Source organism: Aquarana catesbeiana, linkage group LG03 (genome assembly GCF_042186555.1).
Source record: "Aquarana catesbeiana isolate 2022-GZ linkage group LG03, ASM4218655v1, whole genome shotgun sequence".
Classification (NCBI taxonomy): domain Eukaryota; kingdom Metazoa; phylum Chordata; class Amphibia; order Anura; family Ranidae; genus Aquarana; species Aquarana catesbeiana.
Window position 1 is genome coordinate 620,072,497 of NC_133326.1, and position 23,827 is coordinate 620,096,323.

A 23,827-nucleotide genomic window follows, 5' to 3' on the forward strand; every position below is an offset into this window, starting at 1 on the left:
CTCCTTACAGAGCGATCTGTGTCCCCCAGCAGCACGGCAGGTACAGTTCCCGGTGTCCTGTCGAGAAATGCCCCCTGTCGAATAATGCCCACCCGGTACTGCGCATGTGCAGCGCTTGCGCAGTACGGAGCAGCCGAAAGCCGTCGAACATCGGAATTAGCTGTAGATTAGCTGTAGATGGTGCCTGCACACAATAGCCAACATTGTGCCACACGCTCCCGATGCTCATGCAACTCTGCAAGGGGTGGATTTGTTCTTGATGGGCACGTGGGAGGGGCGCATGCCTACAGAAGGGGCGTACTATGTAATGATGGGCAGTGCTGCTAAGATGGGGGCGGAATTTTTCACAAAACTCAAACACATCTCCTAAACAAATATATCTCTGCTATTCTTCATAACCTGCGTGGGTAGGAAGAATAGCAGAGATATATTTGTTTAGGAGATGACGTGTTTGAGTTTCGTGAAAAATTCCACCCCATTTTAACAACACTTTAGATTTTTTATATAGTAAGTGTCAGGTTTCAGTTTCTATTCCTCAGAACAGAAACTCAACGTGCAGGCATAGCAAAGGATGAGTACTTAATGCGTGAAAGCAAGAGCAGGACAGTCAAGTCTGATATGTGGGCAAACATGGACAGACAAGACTCTTCCAGGTAAGAAAGAACAGTATTGTCTCTCATTTTGAAGACTGGGGGAAAAACAAATGGCTATCAGGATTGAAAGAAACTGTCTAGTTAATCTTAAATCTAGCAATTTCTGATCATTTTATTCTTGAAGACCATGGCTGGGAGAAGAGCAATGTCCCACAACTTAGTTGTGTGTAGTTGACATTTATTTTAGCGAAACATTCTATAAGGGGCAGAATTATGTTCTTAAAAAAGACTTTGTGATGTGGGATGTTTTATATATATTAGCTGTTATGTAGAGAGAAAATATTCCTATGATACTTGATACAAAACTATTTTCTGCAAGTTTGGCAACCCTGAATATCCTACGCTCATCCTTTTTTACTTTGACCATACATTACTGACATTATGATATCCTCACTCACATTGTCCTCTAAGACCACACACTCTTTTGCTCTCTCTTTCGTAAAGTGGAACTTTAATCTCCCAATCAGCATTATTTTTAATCGTCATGCTGCTAGCATTAGTAAATAGATAGGAAAGTACCGTATATCAGATTTCCTTGTTTTAAACTTTTTTTTCAACATTTCTTCTGTTACTTCCTGGTTTCTTTCCTAGGCAAATTATGTCATGCATCCCAAGAGTGTTCAGGGGGGGAGGAGGGGTTTTCTCTTCTAAGCACACCCTCCTGCATGCATGTTTGTGCTAAGGGCAGATGGATTCCAGGAAGTAAATGCTACATGAATCATGTGCCCTTACTTAAGTTGGCCATGGCCAGAAATGCTAGGGGTGTTTTTCAAAGTGATATCTCAACAAAATAAAGCATGGAGACATGGATGGATGGGGGAGCTTGCTTTGAATATTAAAAATGAATGAAATTGTGTTTTTGGTTTGTGATGCTTAGATGCACCGCTTTAAGCTTCATTCACACAACTAGTTATTTTTTTTGTTCACCCGAAAAAACTGACTGCTGAGGTTGGAGCCGCTATACTGACAATCCGCTGTTAGTACCTTGATCTCCCCTGCTGTGCTATTCTGTTCTGACAGCCCCCCTCCAGAACACTCTGGTCAGCTCTCTCAGCCATCGGCTGAGCATGCTGACCTGGAGCCGGTCGGCAGACTTTTTTTGGACATTGCCGGCTTCTGTCAGACCAGATGCCGTACACACGGGCTGAATGTCGGCTGGTTTCTATTGAACTGGCCAGTTCCGCCCGTGTGTACTAGGCTTTTTTTTTTTTGCAAAATTATTTTTATTATTTTCCACAAACAGGTATAGTATACAATCAAACATTAAGGACCGCTCACCATAATACGGTAAGCATCTACCCCCAAAAAACAAAAAAAGTATTACACAAAAAGAAAAAGTGTCTTACATTAGGACATAAATGCGAACATTGCCTGTGAAGCTTGCCAACCCGACCCACCCCGCCTCCTCAGCCGAGACACAACTCCCCCACATAAGTCAACAAAACATAGGGATCCATGTGAGAAAACCACCCCACACTGTCCAAGAGATATAAGGTATGAGACCCACCATATATTATTGCAGAAGGACCACTCACATGCCCTGTCAATGGGGTACATATCGAAAAAACTCATGTGACAGAAAGGATAACATTAAAAAAGGTTGAAACTAGTCCATTACAGTAAGAGGTGAAGCCATCCATCCCCCCCCCCTTGACCTTATCAAATTTAAGGAGTGCCCCCCCCCCCCCGTCCAAATAAGTTGTTTTTTAAAAGGGCAAGGTCTTATTCCCTGAAGCCTTCCAGGACGCTACAGATGGAGAAGTAGAACTCTTCCAAGACAGGACTACTGTATGTGTTTTCTAGCATGAAAAAATAATAAAGTGAGTAAGGTTCATATAGCTGTAGTAGGAGCCAAATTGTCCACCAACCCGAGCATGCAATGCCTTATAGAAGGACTTATTTATTTATTTCAGGTACTTATATACTTAAAGAGATAGTGGTCACCTCCTGTACACACATTAAAATAGCCTTCCAATATTTCTGTATATCAGGACAATCCCAGAAGATATGCATAAAGGCAACCCCCCTTGCAGAACAAAGGCAGCAAGAAGAGGTGACTGAACCAAAAATTTTAGCTATCTTCGCCGGGGTCATGTATATACGATGCAGAAATTTGTAGTGAATCAATTGGTCACAGGCTGAAATTAGCCTGGTAAAGGGTGCATCCCAAACATCCTCCCAATATTCCGTGTCCAAATCAGGAACTACCGACTCCCACTTGGACCTACACACACTCAAATGTAGGTTAGTCTCAGGGAAAAGGAACTTATAGATGGTAGATAAAGGTTTTTGAAGATCATCCTCCCTTAACATGGCTTTAAGGGCAGACACTGAAAAAGAAGACAAGTTTAAATTGCTACTAGGCTTTAATCTAACCCTATTCTTTCTTGCATTCTCCCTTTTTCCGGCATCTTCAACCTTCTCCTATTCAGCCAAGGAGGTCTTTCTCACTCCCAATCTCTATAGTTCAACTGACTGACACCCCACCCCCGCCTTAGCAGCCAAGAATGTGCTGTAGCTCAGAGTATCTCCTCACAGTTTTAAGGCTTGGCCTCCTCTAGTCCTTATGTTTGTTTTTTGTTACTACTGACAACTATGCTTCTGCCCTTGAGAACACCAGAACATTACTTTTTTACAATGGTTCAGTTTGCTTATCGCAACTATTTACTTACTGTAATTCTCTCTCACTGTATAATAAATGTGTGAACTCCGCGCCAAGAGAATAATAATAAATCAAGTAGTGAAAATAAGCTGCTTCCCTGATTTGAGACAATGTGGTCAAAAAGCAATTGAGTGATAGATAGAGGGCGCTAGACAGTGACTAATATTATCAAAAATACTAACAAAAAATAACAAGTGATGTGAATTGTTAAGCAATGGTCGTACATATAAACCTAAGTGATATAAAACAATAATAATAAACAAAAAGGTATAAAAATATATGCAATCAATCACAAAAACATAACAATCGTGAGTAGATAAAGTCCCAAACAAGGAAGGAAACACAGTTCTATTATAGACAAAGTGATCTTCTGTTTAGATAATCTTCTAAGCAAATAGTAGGATATCTTTCACCAAGAGACTACACCCAACAGTGCTGGATATTAAATCTGCTTACCAGATGTAATTGACTTCTTTTGTTACAAAGAAAGTCACAAAACACTTGTACAGGATAGTGCCTGCTCACATATATAGACTGGAGATGAACAGGAAAGCTTCCTCCCTGGGTAGTTAGGCATGGGATATATAAAAGACAGTAGAGATATCCATAGCGTAATTCAGTTTATTAAAAAGCTAAAAACATAAAAGAGAGCCAAGAGGCTGCTTACATTTGATGGTGCCTACCCGGCACTGGGGCTGCTAGCTCTTCGGTAGTGGGACTGTGCATGGATGCTGTAGAGCCACCTCCGTGGTCGGCGTGCATTCCACCTGTCGACAGCAACAACCAGGAATGCCGGATGTGACGTAGGATGGCATGACCAGGTACCGCTCCGACGTACGTTTCATAACTTCTTCAGGAAGTATACCTTGGTCACTAGGATACACGTTACTTATAGTCAAAGGGGGCCGGATTAGGCGCTTGATAATTATAGAATAGGGAACTCGTGTTACGCAGCCACGGTGCCGGTTCACATTGCTTGCAGCTAATAATCCTTATATACACAACCATAGAAGTACAATAACTTTGATTCACTATTTAAAAAATATATACACTATTTGAGTAAAACATTTGATGGAGCATGTTATTTATAGTCAAAAGGGGCCGGATTAGGGGCGTGATGATTATAGAAAGAGGGACTCGTATTATGCAGCCGCAGTGCCGATTCACATTGCTTTGCAGCTGATATCTCCTGTACACACATCCATAGGAGTACAATAACTTCAATTCACCTTTCATGAGTAAAACATTTAGTGGAAGATATCAAAAGCCCATTACAAAAAAGCAAATGGGACAGAAAAATTGCAAAACAATACCCAAATATAAATAAAGAAGCATCATAGGGGTAATAATCTGATCATAAAATTGGGGAGCCAGGGGGAAGAGGGTATGTACACACATGCCGAGGTTTAATCGTTTTCCAAAAAGCAATTTAAATCTAATTCAATGTTCATCCCAAAAGGCTGCATAGTGTGCAACTTATACAGCCAATGGGTTTCATTTTGCGAGATGGCTCTCTTCATGTGTGTAAAATAAAAAGTTAAAAGAGTCGGATCACTATTGTGAAAGAGTTTAAAGTGTTGGGATGGTTGTGAAAACCTTTTTTAATGTTTACAAGGTGCTCATTAATTCTAATCTTTAAATGGCATGAGGTTCTACTCACATATTGCAGGGAACACGGACACTCCAGAACATATGTCACATGATCTGAGTAACACGCGATAAGAGGTTTGATTTTAAATTCTTGTTTGGTGACCAACGATTGGAAATTGGAGATCTTTTTGTTAGTGCCTGGTTTTTTTAGTTTTTTTGCAGGCCTTACATCTAGTGCAGTAATGAAAGCCAGACCCATCCAAAAAAAGTAGATGGTTTTCTTGGAGGGTCTGGAACATTGCGGGCAATAAGATTCCTTAGTCCGGGGGCTTTTCTATAGATAAATTTTGGTTTTGCTGATAATGAAGATTGTAAATCCTTATCTTGAAGCAAAATTGGCCAAAATCTTTTGAAAATGGTTTCCATTTGTTTGTACTGTGGGTGGAAGCCTGATATAAATGCCACCTCTCCTTTGCGTTCCTTTTTTGGTTTGGTAACTAGAAGTGTTTGTCTATCCATTGCTGAAACCTGCTCTAGAAGTTTCTCAAGTGTCCGCAATGGGTAGCCCTTCTCCAAAAACCTACTAGTGAGTACTTCTGCCTGTAGAAAAAAATCCACTGTGAATGGTGGCAACTGTGAGTTGGCACAAAGGCGTTCCTACCAGTCTCTTTAAAGAAGGTCTTTGTGCCAATGGTATTCTGGTGTTTAGGGAGCATGAGATCCAAATAGTTAACAGTCACTAGACTGCATTCTGCCGTGAACTTTAGGCCATATTTATTGCTATTAATTTTTCCCAAAAAACCTATAACCATAACTGGCTGACGTCATCAATGTACCTTTTATAAAAAAGAAGCAACTTAGTTCTATTTTTAAAGATTGTTTTCGATTCCCATTTATTTAATGTTATATTCGCTACACTTGGGACATAACTTGCCCCCAAAGCAACGCCCCCTGTTTGGTTGTAATAATCATTAAGTGCCCTTAAATAATTATTACCCATGTCCAAAGCCAATCTTTCCACAAAAAAATTGGTTTGAGATTTCGTCATTTTAGGTTCCTTTGACAGAGCCCATTTTACTGCCTCCAGCGCATCCATGTGGCATATATTTGTGTATAGAGACTCAATATCTACCTTAGCCATTAATGTGTTGTCAGTTACAGTAATGGTTTGCAAAAGCACAATTAGTTCCCTACTGTCTTTTAGGTAGGATTGGCTCTGTGTAACTAGAGGCTGGAGGAACCTATCGAGATATTCCCCCAGCCTGGAGTACAGAGGGCCAATCCCACTAATAATGAGGCGGCCTGGTGGATTTTCTTTATTCTTGTGCATTTTGGGTACTATATATAACACTGGAATTTTAGGTGCATGCAGAATAAGGTAGTCTGCTTCTTTTTGGTTAAGTATTTTCTTTAATAGTCCTTTTTATACCCATCTCAATAATTCAGTTTTTAACCGTTGTGTAGGATCAATGCTCAGTTTTTTATAGGTGGCAGTAGCATCAAGCAGTCTTTGTATTTCTTTATTATAATAATCTTTAGTTAGTACTACCAGCCCACCCCCCTTATCCGCTGGTCTAACCACTATCTGTTTATAATCTTCCAATAGTTTAATTCCTTCCCAAATAGATTGGTTAGTTTGGCGTTTTTTTTTACTTCTAGCTGTCGAACTTCATCTTGTACCATATTAATGAATACTTCTATATAATGATTAGTGCCCTTTTTCGGATTAAAAACAGAATTATTTTTCAACCCGCTGTGTAGGAAGGGGTCATCAGCCTTCTTTCCTACAAAAGAGAGCTGATGACCCCTTCCTACACAGCGGGTTGAAAAATAGTTAAGTGTTTGGGGATCCGGCCCCTGGCCCAGGGGACATGTATCAATGCAAAAAAAGTTTGAAAAATGGACATTTTTTCGGGAGCAGTGATTTTAATAATGCTTAACCACTTCAATACCCGCCCATAGTCATATGACGTCCGCAGGAGGGATCTCCCATCCTGGGTGGGAGTCATATGACGTCCTTGGCTTCCCGGCCGTCTAGGGCACGCGCGCGCCCGCTGCGTTGCTCGGGACCCGGTGCTCATGCCCGGTCGGGCGCGATGACCACCGGGCACCCGCGTTTGCCTGTTAACCGAGCAGGACCATGGATCTGTGTGTGTAAACACACAGATCCACGTCCTGTCAGGTGAGAGGAGATCGATGGTGTGTTCCCAGTACAGAGGAACACCGATCGGTCTCCTCCCCTTGTGAGTCCCCCCCCCCTACAGTTAGAATCACTCCCTAGGAAACATAATTAACCCCTCGATCACCCCCTAGTGTTAACCCCTTCCATGCCAGTCACATTTACACAGTAATCAGTGCAATTTTATAGCACTGAAAGCTTTATAAATGTGAATGGTCCCAAAAATTTGTCAAAAGTGTCTGATATGTCCGTCGCAAAATCACAGTCACAAAGGAAATAAGGGGCGGGACTTTGAGTGAAGCACACGGATGCAAATGAGGAATTAAATAGAAATTGGTTTTTAATTGAGTCAATACATAGAACAAAGGTTGGAGGTATACAATTCATTACATATAATGTATATCAATATTTGAAAATCAATCGCCACACATAGATACATAATCCAACCAAGGGTTAAAACAGTATTTTACAAATAAACCGGTCACATAATAACATGATTAATTGCATTGTAAGAAATACTCATAAAAATAGCTGACGTATTAAAGCGTCAATAGAAATACTAGTAAGGTAAGATAAGTAGGTAAGGTAGTATATAAAACATACGTCCTGACTCCAGTAAGGAATATACGGCAGTATTATACATTTGCACAGGTCACATAAGTACGTGATTAATTGCAGTGTAAATAATACTAAAGCGGATAATTGGTGCATTGAAGCGTCACTTTAAAATAAAGGAGAAAGTAAACTTGATAGAAAGGAATGTAGGAAATTCATGAATATGTTCTTATAACGGTAGTTGTAAGCTCTACGCGTTTCGGGACCTTAAAGTCAATCATCAGGAGCAAGACCATAATAATCATCTATGAATAGAGATAATGACATATTTGGTGATCTGAAAAATGGGTGGGCAAATGCAAAAATGTGAAAACCCTCACACATCCGTACATTTGACCCCCAAACTTACATGAATGTATCCGCACAAAGGGGGGGCAGCGCAGCCGCGAGAGTCTGACCGGCCAAAGATGCCACATCCCGGAGCTGAGGGGGCATGCCCGGGCAGCACACAACCAGCAAAGGCAACATCCCAAATTGGTCAAATTATGAAAAGGTGAAATTGGTGTGTGGTGAACGGAAGGGGGGAATAAACCCTGGGAGGGGGAACCTGCTGAAGGAGAAAACATGTGAGTGAAGTGGAATGAGGATATATGAGGGATAGAAAAGAAAGGGAGGTAATAGGGAGTGAGGAGGAGTGAGAAGCAGAGTGAAAAGGAAAACTAAAGTAGTAAGAGGAAACCAAAGTAACGAGGAAAGGAGGAAGAAAGAGGAGGTGAGGGGAGAGAAGGAAAGGTGAGCGTTAAATTAGTGAAAGAAATGGTTACCTGCTGCAAGATAAGTTGGACAAAGGAGCCAAAAGAAAAGTGGTATTGTGGGGGAGATGTGCACCAAAGACAGGGGTGCAGGTCCCAATAATGGGGGAAGCCCATGCAAGGAGCGCTGCCCGAGACCAGCCACCAACGTCATGCATCAACGAGATGGGGGACAGGGGACACACCACAGGCCTGGCCGCCAGCATGGCCAAGCGTAACCAGCCATGGGTGTCACACCGAGTCTCCCTATTGCTGGGGATGGTAAGCCGGCTGGCCGATTTATAGGCGCCACGAGGACGCCAAACAGTCGACACAAAGGGCATGACGCTGACGAGCAGTGGGGGAAACCCTGCCCACCCCACGTCAGAAGGAGGCGGAGGGGAAACCCACAGTATGCGTCAGGGCTCCGGGATGTGAGGGGAGGCACGGGGAAGGACAAACAGCGGCCGGTGCCACCAGTGCGCACACACAAAGTAAGTATTGAAAAATGGCAAAAAATATTAAAATAAATTAAATATAAAAAAATAAATAAATAAATAAAAAATGGAGCTATTGGGTTAGCTGTTCCAATGGTATGTACAAAAAACACCAATTGCACAGTCACGAAAAAAATCGCAGATCACCGCCATTACTAGTAAAAAAATAAATAAGTAAAAATGCCATAAATCTATGCCCTATTTTGTAGACGCTATAACTTTTGCGCAAACCAATCAATATACGCTTATTGCAACTTTTTTTTACCAAAAATTTGTAGAAGAATACATATCGGCTTAAACTGAGGAAAAAATTTTTTTTTTTTAAAAGATTGGGATATTTATTATAGCAAAAAGTAAAAAATAATGTGTTTTTTTCAAAATTGTCGCTCTTCTTTTGTTTATAGCGCAAAAAATAAAAACCGCAGAGGTGATCAAATACCACCAAAAGAAAGCTCGATCTGTGGGGAAAAACCATAAAAATTTCATTGGGGTACAGTGTTGGATGACCGCGCAATTGTCATTCAAAGTGCGACAGCGCTGAAAACTAAAAATTGGTCTGCGCAGGAAGAGGGTGAAAATGCCCTGTATTGAAGCGGTTACAGTGAAAAAATAAAAGTGAAATATTCCTTTAAATATCGTACCTGGGAGGTGACTATAGTATGCCTGTAAAGTGGCGCGTGTTTCCTGTGTTTAGAACAGTCCCTGCACAAAATGACATTTCTAAAGGAATAGAAGTCATTCAAAACTGCTTGCGGCTGTAATGTAATGTCGGGTCCCGGCAATATGGATGAAAATTATTGAGAAAAATGGCATGGGTACCCCCCCCTCAGCCCATTACCAGGCCCTTTGGGTCTTGTATGGATATTAAGGGGAACCCCACACCCAAATTAAAAAAAGAAAAGGCGTGGGGCTCCCAGGCCCTATATACTCTGAACAGCAGTATACAGGCGGTCCAAACAAGACAGGGACTGTAGGTTTGTTCTTAAGTTGAATCTGTTTGTAATTTGGAACAGGTACATTTTGTAAGTGTAGCTCCAGCCAAAAAATCTATTTTTAAGCTTTCTGGAAAACATAGGGAAGGGTTATCACCCCTGTAACATTTGTTTTGCTGTCTGTGCCCCTGTTCATAAGATTTCACCTCACTTTCTGTCCCAATGACAATTGGATTTTGAAAAATTTGGGTTATTAGGGAAGCAAGGATTGGTGATAAAGCATCAGTGGAGACACCTTTTTCCCATATTAACTCTTACAGGAGAGAATTTCCCTTCCTAGGGGTAGATTTCCTCTCATTTCCTGTTGTCTCCCTCCATTTGTAAGTAGGAGTCGTTTGCAAGTCGGATGTTTGAAAGTAGGGGACCGCCTGTATATACTGTACGGCCTGCCCTATATACTCTGCAGAAAATTGGGCCTTAGGTGTTGGTGGTACCAGAACACTCACAGTTACTCTTGGTGGGCGCTGGAACGGGCCCTGCTGTGAAATATTATATCAAGAATTGTAATTACATGCTCCTGTTGAAGAGGGGAAGAAAAATTGGGCCTTTGGTGGTGGTGTGGTGGGGGTGCCACAACACTGTAAGCCCTCACAGTTACTCTTGGTGGGCGCAGGAACGGGCCCTGCTGTGAAATATTGCATCAAAAATTGTAATTACACGCCCCTGTTAAACAGGGGCAGAAAAATTGGGTCTTATGCCGCGTACACACGACCGGACTTTCCGGCAGAATAAACTCTGATGGTTTTTTTGACAGGGTTCCGACGGAGTTCCGCTGAAACGGACTTGCCTACACACCAAAGTCTGATAGTTTAGAATGCGATGATGTACGACGGGACTAGAAAAAGGAAGTTCAATAGCCAGTAGCCAATAGCTGCCCTTGCATCGTTTTTGGTCAGTCGGAATAACATACAGACGAACGGTTTTCCCGATAGGAATTGATTCCGTTGGAAAGATTTAAAACATGTTCTATTTCTAGGTCTGTCAGAATTTTCGAAAGAAAAAGTGCGATGAAGCCCACACACGATCGGAATGTCTGATGGAATGATTCCGTCAGACCTTTTCTGCCGGAAAGACCGGTCGTTTGTACGCGGCATTTGGCACTGGTGGTGGTGCCACAACACTGCAACCCCTCACAGATACTCTAGTTGAGCGCAAGAACGAGCCCTGCTGTGAAATATTACAGCAAAAATTGTAATTACACGTCCCTGTAAAACAGGGGCAGAAAAATTGGGCCTTAGGCACTGGTGGTGGTGCCACAACACTGCAACCCCTCACAGATACTCTAGTTGAGCGCAAGAACAAGCCCTGCTGTGAAATATTACAGCAAAAATTGTAATTACACGTCCCTGTAAAACAGGGGCAGAAAAATTGAGCCTTAGGCACTGGTGGTGGTGCCACAACACTGCAACCCCTCACAGATACTCTAGTTGAGTGCAGGAACTAGCCCTGCCGTGAAATATTACAGCAAAAATTGTAATTACGCGCCCCTGTCAAACAGGGGCAGAAAAATTGGGCCTTAGGTACTGGTGGTGGTGCCCTGAAACAAAAATGTTCTTAGAAGCTATCAACATGAATATTGAGGAGAAATAGGATAGTCACTCAGCATAACAGGATAGTCACTCAGCATAGGTAGTCTTCAAGGGATCACACATTCATAGAAAAATTAATTGGTTACATCAGCATCAGGTGCTTGGTATCTGGTGATCCAAGACTGATTCATTTTTATGAAGGTGAGCTGATCAACTGAGTCTGGACAGGCGCACTTTATGATCGGTTACAAAGCCTCCAGCAGCACTGAATGTGCGTTCAGAAAGAACGCTGGATGCAGGGCAGGCCAGTAGCTCAATTACATATTGTGCAAGCTCTGGCCAGTGATCCATCCTCAAGACCCAGTAACCCAGTGGATTTTCGCTTTGAAAGGTCTCCAAGTCTGATCTTGCCCCTAGGTATTCCTGCACCATGTAAATCAGACGCTGGCAATGGTTGCTGGAACCGATCAGACCTTGGGGCTGTGGACTAAGAATTGTCTGAACGCATCGGTCAGACGGCCACCTTCTCCACCGCTCCTTCTTTGACTGACCGAAGCCTCAGCACCACGTTGTCCAGGAGGACTAGGAAATTGTAACCTCCCAGGCTCTGGAAATGCATTGCACAAACCTTTCTGCAAGGCCTCCCGAAGATGTTTCATCCTATGCTCCCTCTGCGAAGGCTGGATAAATTCCGCAACCTTACCCTTGTAACATGGATCAAGAAGAGTTGCCAGCCAGTAATGATCCCTCTCCTTAATACCACGAATCCGAGGGTCCTTTCGCAGGCTTTGCCGGAGCAGGGAGGCCATGCAGTGAAGGTTTGCTGAGGCATTCGATCCGGAGTCCTCTGGGCCACTAAGGATGACATGATCCACAGCCACCTCCTCCCAGCCACGTACAAGTCTATGGGTTTCTGGGGACTGAAAACGATCCCTTGAAGACTGCTGCTGATGCTGAGTGCTAGGCTCCACCTCCATGCTGACACAATCCTCATCGTCATCCTCCTCTTCCTGTGTGATTGGCGGGCCCGCAAGAATACTATCCGGATAAAGGGGGCCTTGAGAGGTAAGGAAGTCCTCCTCTTCCTCCCTCTGTTCTGCCTCAAGTACCCTGTCCATTATTCCACGAAGCATGTGCTCCAACAGGAAGACAAGAGGGACAGTATCACTGATGCATGCACTGTCACTGATCACCATCCTCGTGGCCTCCTCAAATGGTGACATGACAGTGCATGCATGCATCCTTGATCAGTAGCCGCTGGCGTGGCGAAAAAAAGCCAAGCTCCCCTGACCCTGTCCTGGTGCCATTCTCACACAGGTACTCATTGATGGCCCTCTGCTGCATGTGAAGCTGCTGCAGCTTTGCCAACATTGAGTTCCACTTGGTGGGCATGTCACAAATGAGGCAGTTCTTGGGCAGGTTGCATTCCTTTTGAAGGTCAGCCAGCTGAGCACTGGCATTATATGACCAGCAGAAACACCCACAGACTTTCCTGGCCTGCCTCAGGAGATCCCGTAAGCCCGGGTACCTGCACAAGAACCGCTGCACCACCAAATTAAGGACGTGAGCCAAACAGGGAACATGGGTCAAGTGTCCCGGACGGAGAGCGGAGAGGAGGTTGGTGCCATTGTCGCAAACCACCATTCCTGGCTGAAGCTGGTGTGGTGTCAACCACCTCTCAGTCTGCCCCTACAGAGCTGACAGAATCTCTGCCCCAGTGTGGCTCCTGTCCCCTAAGCAGACCAACTCAAGCACTGCATAGTATCTTTTTGCCTGAGTGCTTGCGTAACCCCTTGAACGCCTACGGAGCACCACTGGTTCCAAGGAGAAATCTGCAGAGGAATAGGCTATAGAGGAAGAAGAAGAGCAGGGGGTGGAGGAGAGAGGTGTGGCAGAATCACCACTACTAGCATTTTGGAGGCGTGGTGGCGGAACAAGCTCCAACAATACTGCGCCCTGTCCTGCATCCTTCCCAGCTGCCAGCAGAGTTACCCAGTGCGCTGTGAGAGAAAGGTAACGTCCCTGTCCATGCCTGCTGGACCATGAGTCAGCGGTAATAAGCACCTTACCGCTGACCGCCCTGTCCAACGAGGCCAAGACATTGCCTTCCACATGCCGGTTTAGAGCCGGAATGGCCTTCTGTGAAACGAAATGGCATTTGGGAACCTGCCACTGAGGTACCGCACATTCCACAAATTCATGAAAGGGGGCAGAGTCTACCAGCTGAAAAGGCAGCAGTTTGAGTGCTAGCAATTTAGCCAAGCTAGCATTCAGCTGCTGAGCATGTGGATGGTTGGGACCAAATTTCTTTCTATGGTTTAGCAACTGGGGTAGGGAAATTTGCCTGCTACAATCGGATGTTGGTGTAGCGATAGCAGACTGCCCGCAAGTACTTGCAACACCTAATTATACACCTTCACTCCTCTCGGTGCAGGTTTCTGAGAGGACTGAAGGTATAGTGGGGTTGGAGATCCCAGCTGATGAAGAGCAAGGAGAGGTCCGCCTTGTTCTTTGGTGTGGGTCTTTTAAGTACTGTTGCCAACGGACTGCATGGGAGGTCGACATATGTCTGGTCAAGCATGTGGTGCCCAAGCGGCTGCTGTTTTGGCCACGCTTGATACGCTTCAGACATATGTTGCAATCTGCTGCACACATATCAAAAAAGGCCCAAACCAAAGAACTTTTCAAAATACGTGGGGAGTCAGCAGCGCCCTGCACATGCGGAGCTCTGCGGTGTGATGCAGTCGGGTGGCTGCCCTTAAGATGGCCCCTACAGGGCATCCTGCCTCATTGGAAATGTGCCTCCTCCTCTCTTCTATCAGGCACCCACGTAGAGTCAGTGACCTCATCATCACCCCCTCCTCGTCACTGGAGCAAACCTGGCCGTATGCTGCAGCTGGGGGAACATGACTGACAGTTTTTTGTCCTTCTTGGGCACCCCCTCTCTCTGGGCTCACGTTACTGCCTTCCTCAACCAGAATACCATCATCAGAGCCTTCAAAACGCTGCGCATCCTCCTGCAGCATGTACCCGACACTGTGGTTGAACAATTCGGGGGACCCCTCCGTGCATGATGGTGGGGCTAGGGAAGGCGTGACTGATGACATTGAGCCGATGGAATAGGCCAATTTGGCAGCTGCATTGGCAGGCAAACTACTCTGAGCCTGGGTGACAGAGGATGAGGAGGATGAGGACGGCTTAGTTATCCACTCCACCAACTCTTCTGCATGTTGTGGATCAACACAGCCAGCTGCCGAAAAAAAGGACAAGCGTGCCCCATGGCCACCTGCTGAGGATGCACTGTGTCCACGACCAGCACTGTTGGCTGTAGACACAGAGCCTGCTTGCCCTCTTTTTGTGGCCTGTGAGCGTCTACCTCTCCTTGGTAGCCTTCCAGACATGCTGTAAAATTTTATTAGCAAAACACCGCCTGAAGTTTACTAGAAAAAGTACACCAGGAATGGCCTGCAGTCAGATATAGGCTTGGCTAGACTAGAATGCAGTGGACATATATATATATGTAGGAGACTATATATATATTTAATTCACTGCAGATCACTGAATCACCTGCCTGCCTGAAAGTGTATTTGAAAACGTACACCAGGAATGGCCTGCAGTCAGATATAGGCTTGGCTAGACTAGAATGCAGTGGATATATATGTAGGAGACTGTATATATATTTTATGCACTGCAGATCACTCAATCACCTGCCTGCCTGCCTGAAAGTGTATTTGAAAAAGTACACCAGGAATGGCCTGCAGTCAAATAAAGGCTTGGCTAGACTGGAATGCAGTGGATATATATATATGTAGGAGACTGTATATATATTGAATGCACTGCAGATCACTGAATCACCTGCCTGCCTGCCTGAAAGTGTATTTGAAAATGTACACCAGGAATGGCCTGCAGTCAGATATAGGCTTGGCTAGACTGGAATGCAGTGGATATATATATATATGTAGGAGACTGTATATATGTATTTAATGCACTGCAGATTACTGAATCACCTGCCTGCCTGCCTGCCTGAAAGTGTGTTTGAAAACGTACACCAGGAATGGCCTGCAGTCAGATATAGGCTTGGCTAGACTAGAATGCAGTGGATATATATGTAGGAGACTGTATATATATTTTATGCACTACAGCTCACTGAATCACCTGCCTGCCTGACAGTATATTAGAAAAAGTACACCAGGAACAGCCTGCAGTCAGATCTAGCTACACTGGATACAGTGGATGTATATATATACGAGACTGTATATATATATATATATATATATATATATATATATATATATATATACACACACACACACACACATATATATATATATATATATATATATATATATATATATATATATATATATACACACAGTCTCGTATATATATACATCCACTGTATATATATATTAAATGCACTACAGCTAGCTGAATCGCCTGCCTGCCTGAAGTATATTAGAAACAGTACACCAGGAACGGACTGCAGTCAGATCTAGCTAAACTGGATACAGTGGATATATATATATATATACGAGACTGACTGTATATATATATATTAAATACACTGCGGCTAACTGAATCACCTGCCTGCTCATTCTAAATGAAATGACACTCTCTCGCTCAACGCCAGCAACACACTGCACAGGGCCGATGTGCAGGCGGCCTTATATAGTGTGTGGGGCGTGGACTTGACCCCCTGAGCCATAATTGGCCAAAGGCACCATGCCTTTGGCCAATTATGGCTCTCTATGCTGACGGCGCTGTGATTGGCCAAAGCATGCGGGTCACAGTGCATGCTTGGCCAATCATCAGACAGCAATGCACTGCGATGTCGTGCCGCTCGAATTTGGCGCATACGTCCCATAATGTTCGTATTTCGACGAACGCTTGAACAGCCAATGTTCGAGTCGAACTCGTGTTCGACCCGAACATAATGCTCATCCCTAGTGGTGAATATCACATTAAATAAATGGGAATCGGAAACAATCTTTAAAAATAGAACTAAGTTGCTTCTTTTTTATAGAAAGGTACATTGATGACATCATTCTGTTATGGGAGGGCTCTTACATAAGTTTTTTAGATTTTTGGGGAAAAATTAATAGCAATAAATATGGCCTAAAGTTCACGACAGAATGCAATCTAGTGACTGCTAACTATTTGGATCTCACGCTCACTAAACACCAGAATACCATTGGCACAAAGACCTTCTTTAAAGAGACTGATAGGAATGCCTTTATGCCGACTCACAGTTGCCACCATCCACAGTGGATAGGGGCTGTCCCAAAAGGACAATATATGCGCCTTAGGCGCAACTGTGACAACGATGTTGATTTTTTTCTACAGGTAGAAGTACTCACTAGTAGGTTTTTGGAGAAGGGCTACCCATTGCGGACACTTGAGAAACTTCTAGAGTAGGTTTCAGCAATGGATAGACAAACACTTCTAGTTACCAAACCAAAAAAGTAAAAAGGGAGGTGATGTTTATATCAGGCTTCCACCAACAGTACAAACAAGTGGAAACCATTTTCAAAAGATTTTGGCCAATTTTGCTTAAAGATAAGGATTTACAATCTTCATTATCAGCAAAACCAAAATTTATCTATAGAAAAGCCCCCGGACTAAGGAACCTTATTGCCCGCAATGTCCCAGACCCTCCAACAAAACCATCTACTTTTTTGGATGGGTCTGGCTTTCATTACTGCACTAGATGTAAGGCCTGCAAAACAACTAAAAAACCAGGCACTAACAAAAAGATCTCCCATTTCCAATCGTTGGTTACCAAACAAGAATTTAAAATCAAACCTCTTATCACGTGTTACTCAGATCATGTGACATATGTTCTGGAGTGTCCATGTTCCCTACAATATGTGGGTAGAACCACACTCCAGTTAAAGATTAGAATTTATAAGCACATTGCAAACATTAAAAAAGGTTTTCTCAACCATAGTGTCTCCAGATACTTTAAACTCTTTCACAATAGTGATCTGACTCTTTTAACTTTTTATGGTATAGATAAAATATGAAAACATTGGAGGGGTACGCACATGAAGAGATCCATCTCGCAAAATGAAATCTATTGGCTGTATAAATTGCACACTATGCAGCCTTTTGGGATGAACATTGAATTAGATCTAAATTGCTTTTTGGCAAACGCTTAAACCTCAGCATGTGTGTACATACCCTCTTCCCCCTGGCTCTCCAATTTTATGATCAGATTTATACCCCTATGATGCTGATTTATTTATATTGGGGTATTGTTTTGCAATTTTTCTGTCCCATTTGCTTTTTTGTAATGGGCTTTTGATAAGTCCCATCAAATGTTTTACTTGAAAGGTGAATTGAAGTTATTGTACTCCTATGGATGTGTGTACAAGAGATATCAGCTGCAAAGCAATGTTAATCAGCACTGTGGCTGCGTAATATGAGTCCCTATTTCTATAATCATCACGCCCCTAATCCAGCCCCTTTTGACTATAAGTAAGATGCTCCATCAAATGTTTTACTCATAAATAGTGAATCAAAGTTATTGTACTCCTATGGTTGTGTATATAAGCGTTATTAGCTGCAAGCAATGTAAACTGGAACCGTGGCTGCGTAACATGAGTTCCCTATTCTATAATTATCACGCCCCTAATCCAGCCCCCATTGACTATAAGTAACATGTATCCTAGTAACCAAGGTATGCTTCCTGAAGACTTTATTACGAAATGTACGTCGGAGCGGTACCTGGTCACGTCATCCTACGTCACATCCAGCATTCCTGGTTGTTGCTGTTGACGGGTGGAACGCACGCCGACCACGGAGGTGGCTCTACGGCATCCATACACAGTCCCACTACCGAAAAGCTAGCAGCCCCAGTACCGGGTAGGCACCATCAAATGTAAGAGGCCTCTTGGCTCTCTTTTATGTTTTTAGCTTTTTAATAAACTGAATTACGCTATGGATATCTCTACTGTCTTTTATATATCCCATGCCTAACTACCCGGGGAGGAAGCTTTCCTATTCATCTCCAGTCTATCCATGTGAGCAGGCACTATCCTGTACAAGTGTTTTGTGACTTTTTTTTGTAACAAAATAAGTCAATTACATCTGGTAAGCAGATTTAATATCCAGCAGTGTTGGGTGTCATCTCTTGGTGAAGCATATCTTACTATTTGCTTAGAAGATTATATACACAGAAGATCACTTTGGCTATAATAGAACTGTGTTTCTTTCCTTGTTTGGGACTATCTACTCACGATTGTTATGTTTTTGTGATTGATTGTCTGCATATATTTTTATACCTTTTTGTTTATTATTGTTGTATTATATCACTTAGGTTTATATGTACAACCATTGCTTAACAATTCACATCACTTGTTATTTTTCTTTTAGTATTTTTGATAATATTAACCACTATCTAGCACCCTCTATTTATCACTCAATTCTCTCTCACTACTTTGTACTTTGAAACCGTTCCTCAAGTTATGTCACATGTACGGTTTATTATCCAAGTCAGTTGGATCTGTATACTTATGCTATTTGTCAATAAAAACCTTTGTAAATGAGATACTTGATACAAAATCTATGCAGGCATTCGCCCCTATCTGGTCCTCCTGGCTGGAGGGGATTAACTTCTGCAACATCCAATGCACCCTTGACCTCTGGCTGCTCTGCAGACCCTCCATTTGGCACAGCAGCTGTCACGTCCACCCCTTTGTTATACATAAATGCTTCCTTCAGTAATGCCACAAACTTTATGGCCAAACTATCCCAGTCTATCCTGTCTGTGCTCTAGTCTCTGGTATTCTGCAGCACAGTTCCATCTGCCCAAGGAGACAGAGGCGGACAGAGTGGCTTAGCAGCAAACACCTTGCGCAAGTCACTTTTAACAACATCAGACTCTAAGCCCTGGTTCACACCAGTGCGGCTTTGAAATCACGCTACTTCAGTGCAATTTCAAAGCCAAAGATCAGTGAGATTTGGACCTCCGATTACATTGCAGCTTGTGATGTAATTTAACAGAAGTCAATGCAAGTCACAATGAAATTGCAAAAAAGTAGTGCAGGAACCTTTTTCAACGATTTGAACGATTCCATTGCCAGCAATGGGGTACGACTTGTCATGCGATTTTGAACCGTCAAATTGTATTAAAAAAATCGCACAGGTGTGAACCAGGGCTGATAATACAAGTTCTGCCATTTGAGCTGATTCCCCATTCTGTTCCCCCAGATCAGTATCAGAGCTATCCTGGGGAATCACCGGCACCAACACACAGAGCCCTTGTGAGATTTCCAGGGACAACCCAGCAGCATTGCCTCTGGTTACCATGGGAGATATCCCACCTTCATCATCATTAACAGTAATACATTTTTCAACGTCATCATTCCTGACTTTCACAGGCTGTCTTAGCCCATTACCAGCTTGAACCTGTGAAACATTCAGTACATCACTTTTCACCTTACAGGAAACACTCTCGCCCGTCTGGGTTTCTACATAGTTGCCCTGGGAAACATCAAGCTCCCACACCGTGAGCTCCTGGGAGGTCTCCAGGGACACCTCTATTGCACCTGTCATGGTTACTAGGGCGATGTCACGCATACCTCAGTGGTCACCCCTGACATATCTGCCACAGCACTCTGCTGAATCAGTTCTGTCTCATCCACAGAACATATTTCACTCTTAAACCCCAACACAGGGGAAAAATATCAGCATTTCCAGACTTATTAATAAGCAACACACCATCACATTTAGTTTTAACGCTTGCCTCCCTGCTCCATACAACGCTGCATGGAGACAAGTTCTTAACAGTCCTCAATCTTGCTCTAAGCTGTGCTTTGCTACTACACAGAGTATTGTATTGCAACAAGTCTCTTTCTTCACTAGAAGCAATCCTCGCCAGACTTACTCCCACTTCACCGGGATTAGACCCATACCCAGTCTCTTTCACATTTGCAGAGCTCCCAACTGTCCCTGATTTTAAAGGGACTGTTCCTGATTTGGAACAAAGTTCCTCTGTCCCTCTTTCCTCCTCATTTGTCCCTCATTTTGGTCTGATCTATAGAGATGTATATAAAATGCATATTTTTATCTCTATAAAAAGTGTTTCCCAGTGCTAAACCTTTCATCAAATTTCTAAATTTCTGCATTTATAAATGTCAAAAGCCAGTATAAAGGAAAAGTAGTGGTGTAGCGGTACCCCCATAGGGGCTGCTAAGTGGTCACTTCCCAGACACTCCAAGACAATGAACAGTCTGTCAGCTTTGTTTTTATATTTATTGAGGGAATTGAACATGGATGGGGTAGGGGAAATATGGAATGCCCAGTGGAAATAATAGCAATTTGCTTGGGATACCTATGTACAGTTCAGTAGGTTCACTCCATTTCTCCTCCTGCACATCGCTTCCTCTCTAATTTCCAGGCACAGCTAGCACAATGTGGTTGGGCCTGACTGACTAAGCCAGGCCTTTAGCAACAGCCTTTTGCAGGCAGGGACAGCGGGCCCCTATAGTGTAGCAGATAGAAAGTCTCTAGTGCTAGCTGTCCTATCTCTGGTTACTAAGCCCAGTAACCCATCTTCAGGCCCTGCCAGCCCCCCTGACTGCAGCTGCCCTTCTCCACTGCCCTTGACAACACAGTCCACTCGAATGGCTCTGCACTCATCCCAGACTACATGCTTCCAGTCGTCTCAGGCATGCCTCCCCAGTCCTCCTGACTGTGTTTGTCACTCACCAGCCCTAGGTTGGGGATTGGTCAGGGCTCCTTAGAACACCCCAAGCAGCTCCACCTCTCCTCTCCTCCTCTCTTTCCAGTACCTTCCATGAAGCTCTAGAAAGAAGAGGGAGGTCTTAGTGATGCTACCTGTGAGTCACCAGCTGCTATCCTGAGCCACTCACAACCTAGATCAAAACAAACAGGCCTGTCTGGCAGCCAGGCCTGCCTAAATTTGCCTACCCTAAGACAAAAAATCCTACTCTAGCACCTACCTACCTAGAGGGTGCTACAGTGGTAAAAAAAAACACTTTTGGGTTTAACTAATTTTTTTTTGTACAATTCTCTTTTAGGGGGGAATGGCAGGTGGGGTGTCCTATGTCTACATACTTTTGGTAATAGGCATACCTTGTTCCCATCTCAGAAAGTTGGGAAGTATGCATTTGTAACAGCAACAATCTTACCATTCCACTTGGCAGGTGTTGCAGTCTTCAATTAAGGGCAATGTCTCTTCTTTGCAGTGCTCTCACAGGCTAATGCCCCCACTTGGTCATGGTCCAGCATTACAGCCTTTTTGGACTCTCCAACACCTACTGCCAGCCAAACAAATGTCCTGTTGCCAGGGGTAACAGCAGCCCCAAACACATGGTCATACCCAATGCAGGATGCTGGATACTGCGGCACAATGGCTCTCCTGGGCGAAACCCCGTATGGGTACGGCTTTCCCTTTAGAAGCTGCCAGAGGGTGCGCTCGCCTGCTGCATGGCGGGGGGATCCACTGGCCATGCGAAATTGCATGCACGAGAGCCAGCACAGGAATTTGTGTGTGTACAACACACAAATCCCTGTTCTGTCAGGGGAGAGGAGACATATCGTTTGTACCTACTAAGTAGGAACAACAATATGTCTCCTCCCCCAGTCAGTCCTATCCCCATACAGTTAGAACACATTGAGGGAACACACATTTAACCCCTTGATCGCCCCCCTAGTGTTAACCCCTTCCCTACCAGTGACATTTACACAGTAATCAATGCATATTTATACCACTGATCGCTGTATAAATGTCAATGGTCCCAAAAATGTGTCAAAAGTGTTTGATCTGTCCGTTGCAATGTCGCAGTACTGCTAAAAATCACAGATCACCCGCTTTTACCAGTAAAAAAAATTAAAATGCCATAAATCTTTCGTAAAGTTTGTAGACGCTATACATTTTTCGCAAACCAATCAATATACGCTTATTGCAATTTTTTTTACCAGAAATATGTAGAAGAATATATATTGGCCTAAACTGATGAAGAAATTAGTTTTTTTTATTTGAGGATATTATATAGCAAAAAATAATTTTTTTTTTTTTCAAAATTGTCGCTCTTTTTTGTAGCACAAAAAAATAAAAACCACAGAGGTGATCAAATACCACCAAAAGAAAGCTCTATTTGTGGGGAAAAAAGGACGGAAATTTTGTTTGGGTACAGCATTGCATGACTGCGCAATTGTCAGTTAAAGTGACGCAGTGCCAAATTGTAAAAAGTGCTCTGGTCAGGAAGGGGGTAAAATCTTCTGGGGCTGAAGTGGTTAAATAAAACAGAACATTCACATAGATATCAGTTGCTCATGCAGGGGTTTTTCCACATTAATATGACCAGTCAAACAAAAATAGCTCTTCTTACCAGTCCCTCTGACTGTGTTGTCCAGCTCTCCTGGTTCACTTGGATCTCTTAGGCTTTAGTTGCAGCGCTATGCTGCACGAACCAATCCTGGCCTCTGGATAAGCATCCTCCTGACCCCTGGTTGAGATCTCCTGTCTCTAGCACCTACCTACCTAGAGGGTGCTACAGTGGTAAAAAAGAACTTTTGGGTTTAACTAATATTTTTTTTGTACAATTCTCCTTTAGGGGGGCATGGCAGGTGGGGTGTCCTATGTCTACATACTTTTGCTAATAGGCATACCTTGTTCCCATTTCAGAAAGTTGGGGAGTATGCATTTATAACAGCAACAATCTTACCATTCCACTTGGCTGCTTGGGCAGCTCTGACCCCTGGGTGAAACCTGTCTTCCACACTGTTTCCAAACTGGGAGCTCTGAACTATCCTCAGGTTTGAGTATATAACGACCCTGCACACCCATGTACTGAGACAGGTTGCAGGCACCTGGTAAAATCCAGAGACAGTATTGAAGGTTCTGATCCAGAACTACAGAATCCAGGGAAAACCAAAAACACAGCTTTCTCCGCTCAAAAGCGATAGTCCAGGAACCCTGCATTAACCTTTAAAGTGAATACTGTATCATATTCACCTCAGTGAATATATATATACACATATATATATACACACACACAATAAAATATAAATAAAGATATAGTCAACTAACATTATTCTTTTTTTTTTTCATTTCTTTATTTTTCATCAATACAGAGAACGTATTGCATAAACATTAGAAGTAACAACATGCCCATGTTGGGGTTCCACAGGAGAGAACCATGTTCCAACATAGTCAGGTTTTGATTCATCACAAGGTCCTTCAGAGCAGTGAGAACCAAACGGAGAGAGATAAATTGTACAAATGTGAAAGTACCCTGTGTTTTTAATTTTAAACTCAAGAAGGAAGAAGAGAGCGGGGAAGACAGAATAGGGGAAGAGGGGAAAAAAAGGGGGGGGGAGAGGGGAGGGTAAGTATGGAAAGGGATAGAGC

The 23,827-nt window shown here is 43.3% G+C and overlaps 1 protein-coding gene across 1 annotated transcript in view; it reads left to right on the top strand.

The window, feature by feature from the left end:
* Positions 1 to 430: 430 nt before the first annotated feature.
* The window catches only part of LOC141133152 (RING finger protein 112-like), a 122,517-nt gene continuing 99,120 nt past the window's right edge, over positions 431 to 23,827 (top strand). The window contains exon 1 of the mRNA XM_073622327.1: positions 431 to 653. Within this exon, the coding sequence (XP_073478428.1) occupies positions 583 to 653 (71 nt within the window). The 5' untranslated portion in view covers positions 431 to 582. The remainder of the gene's footprint in view (positions 654 to 23,827) is intronic.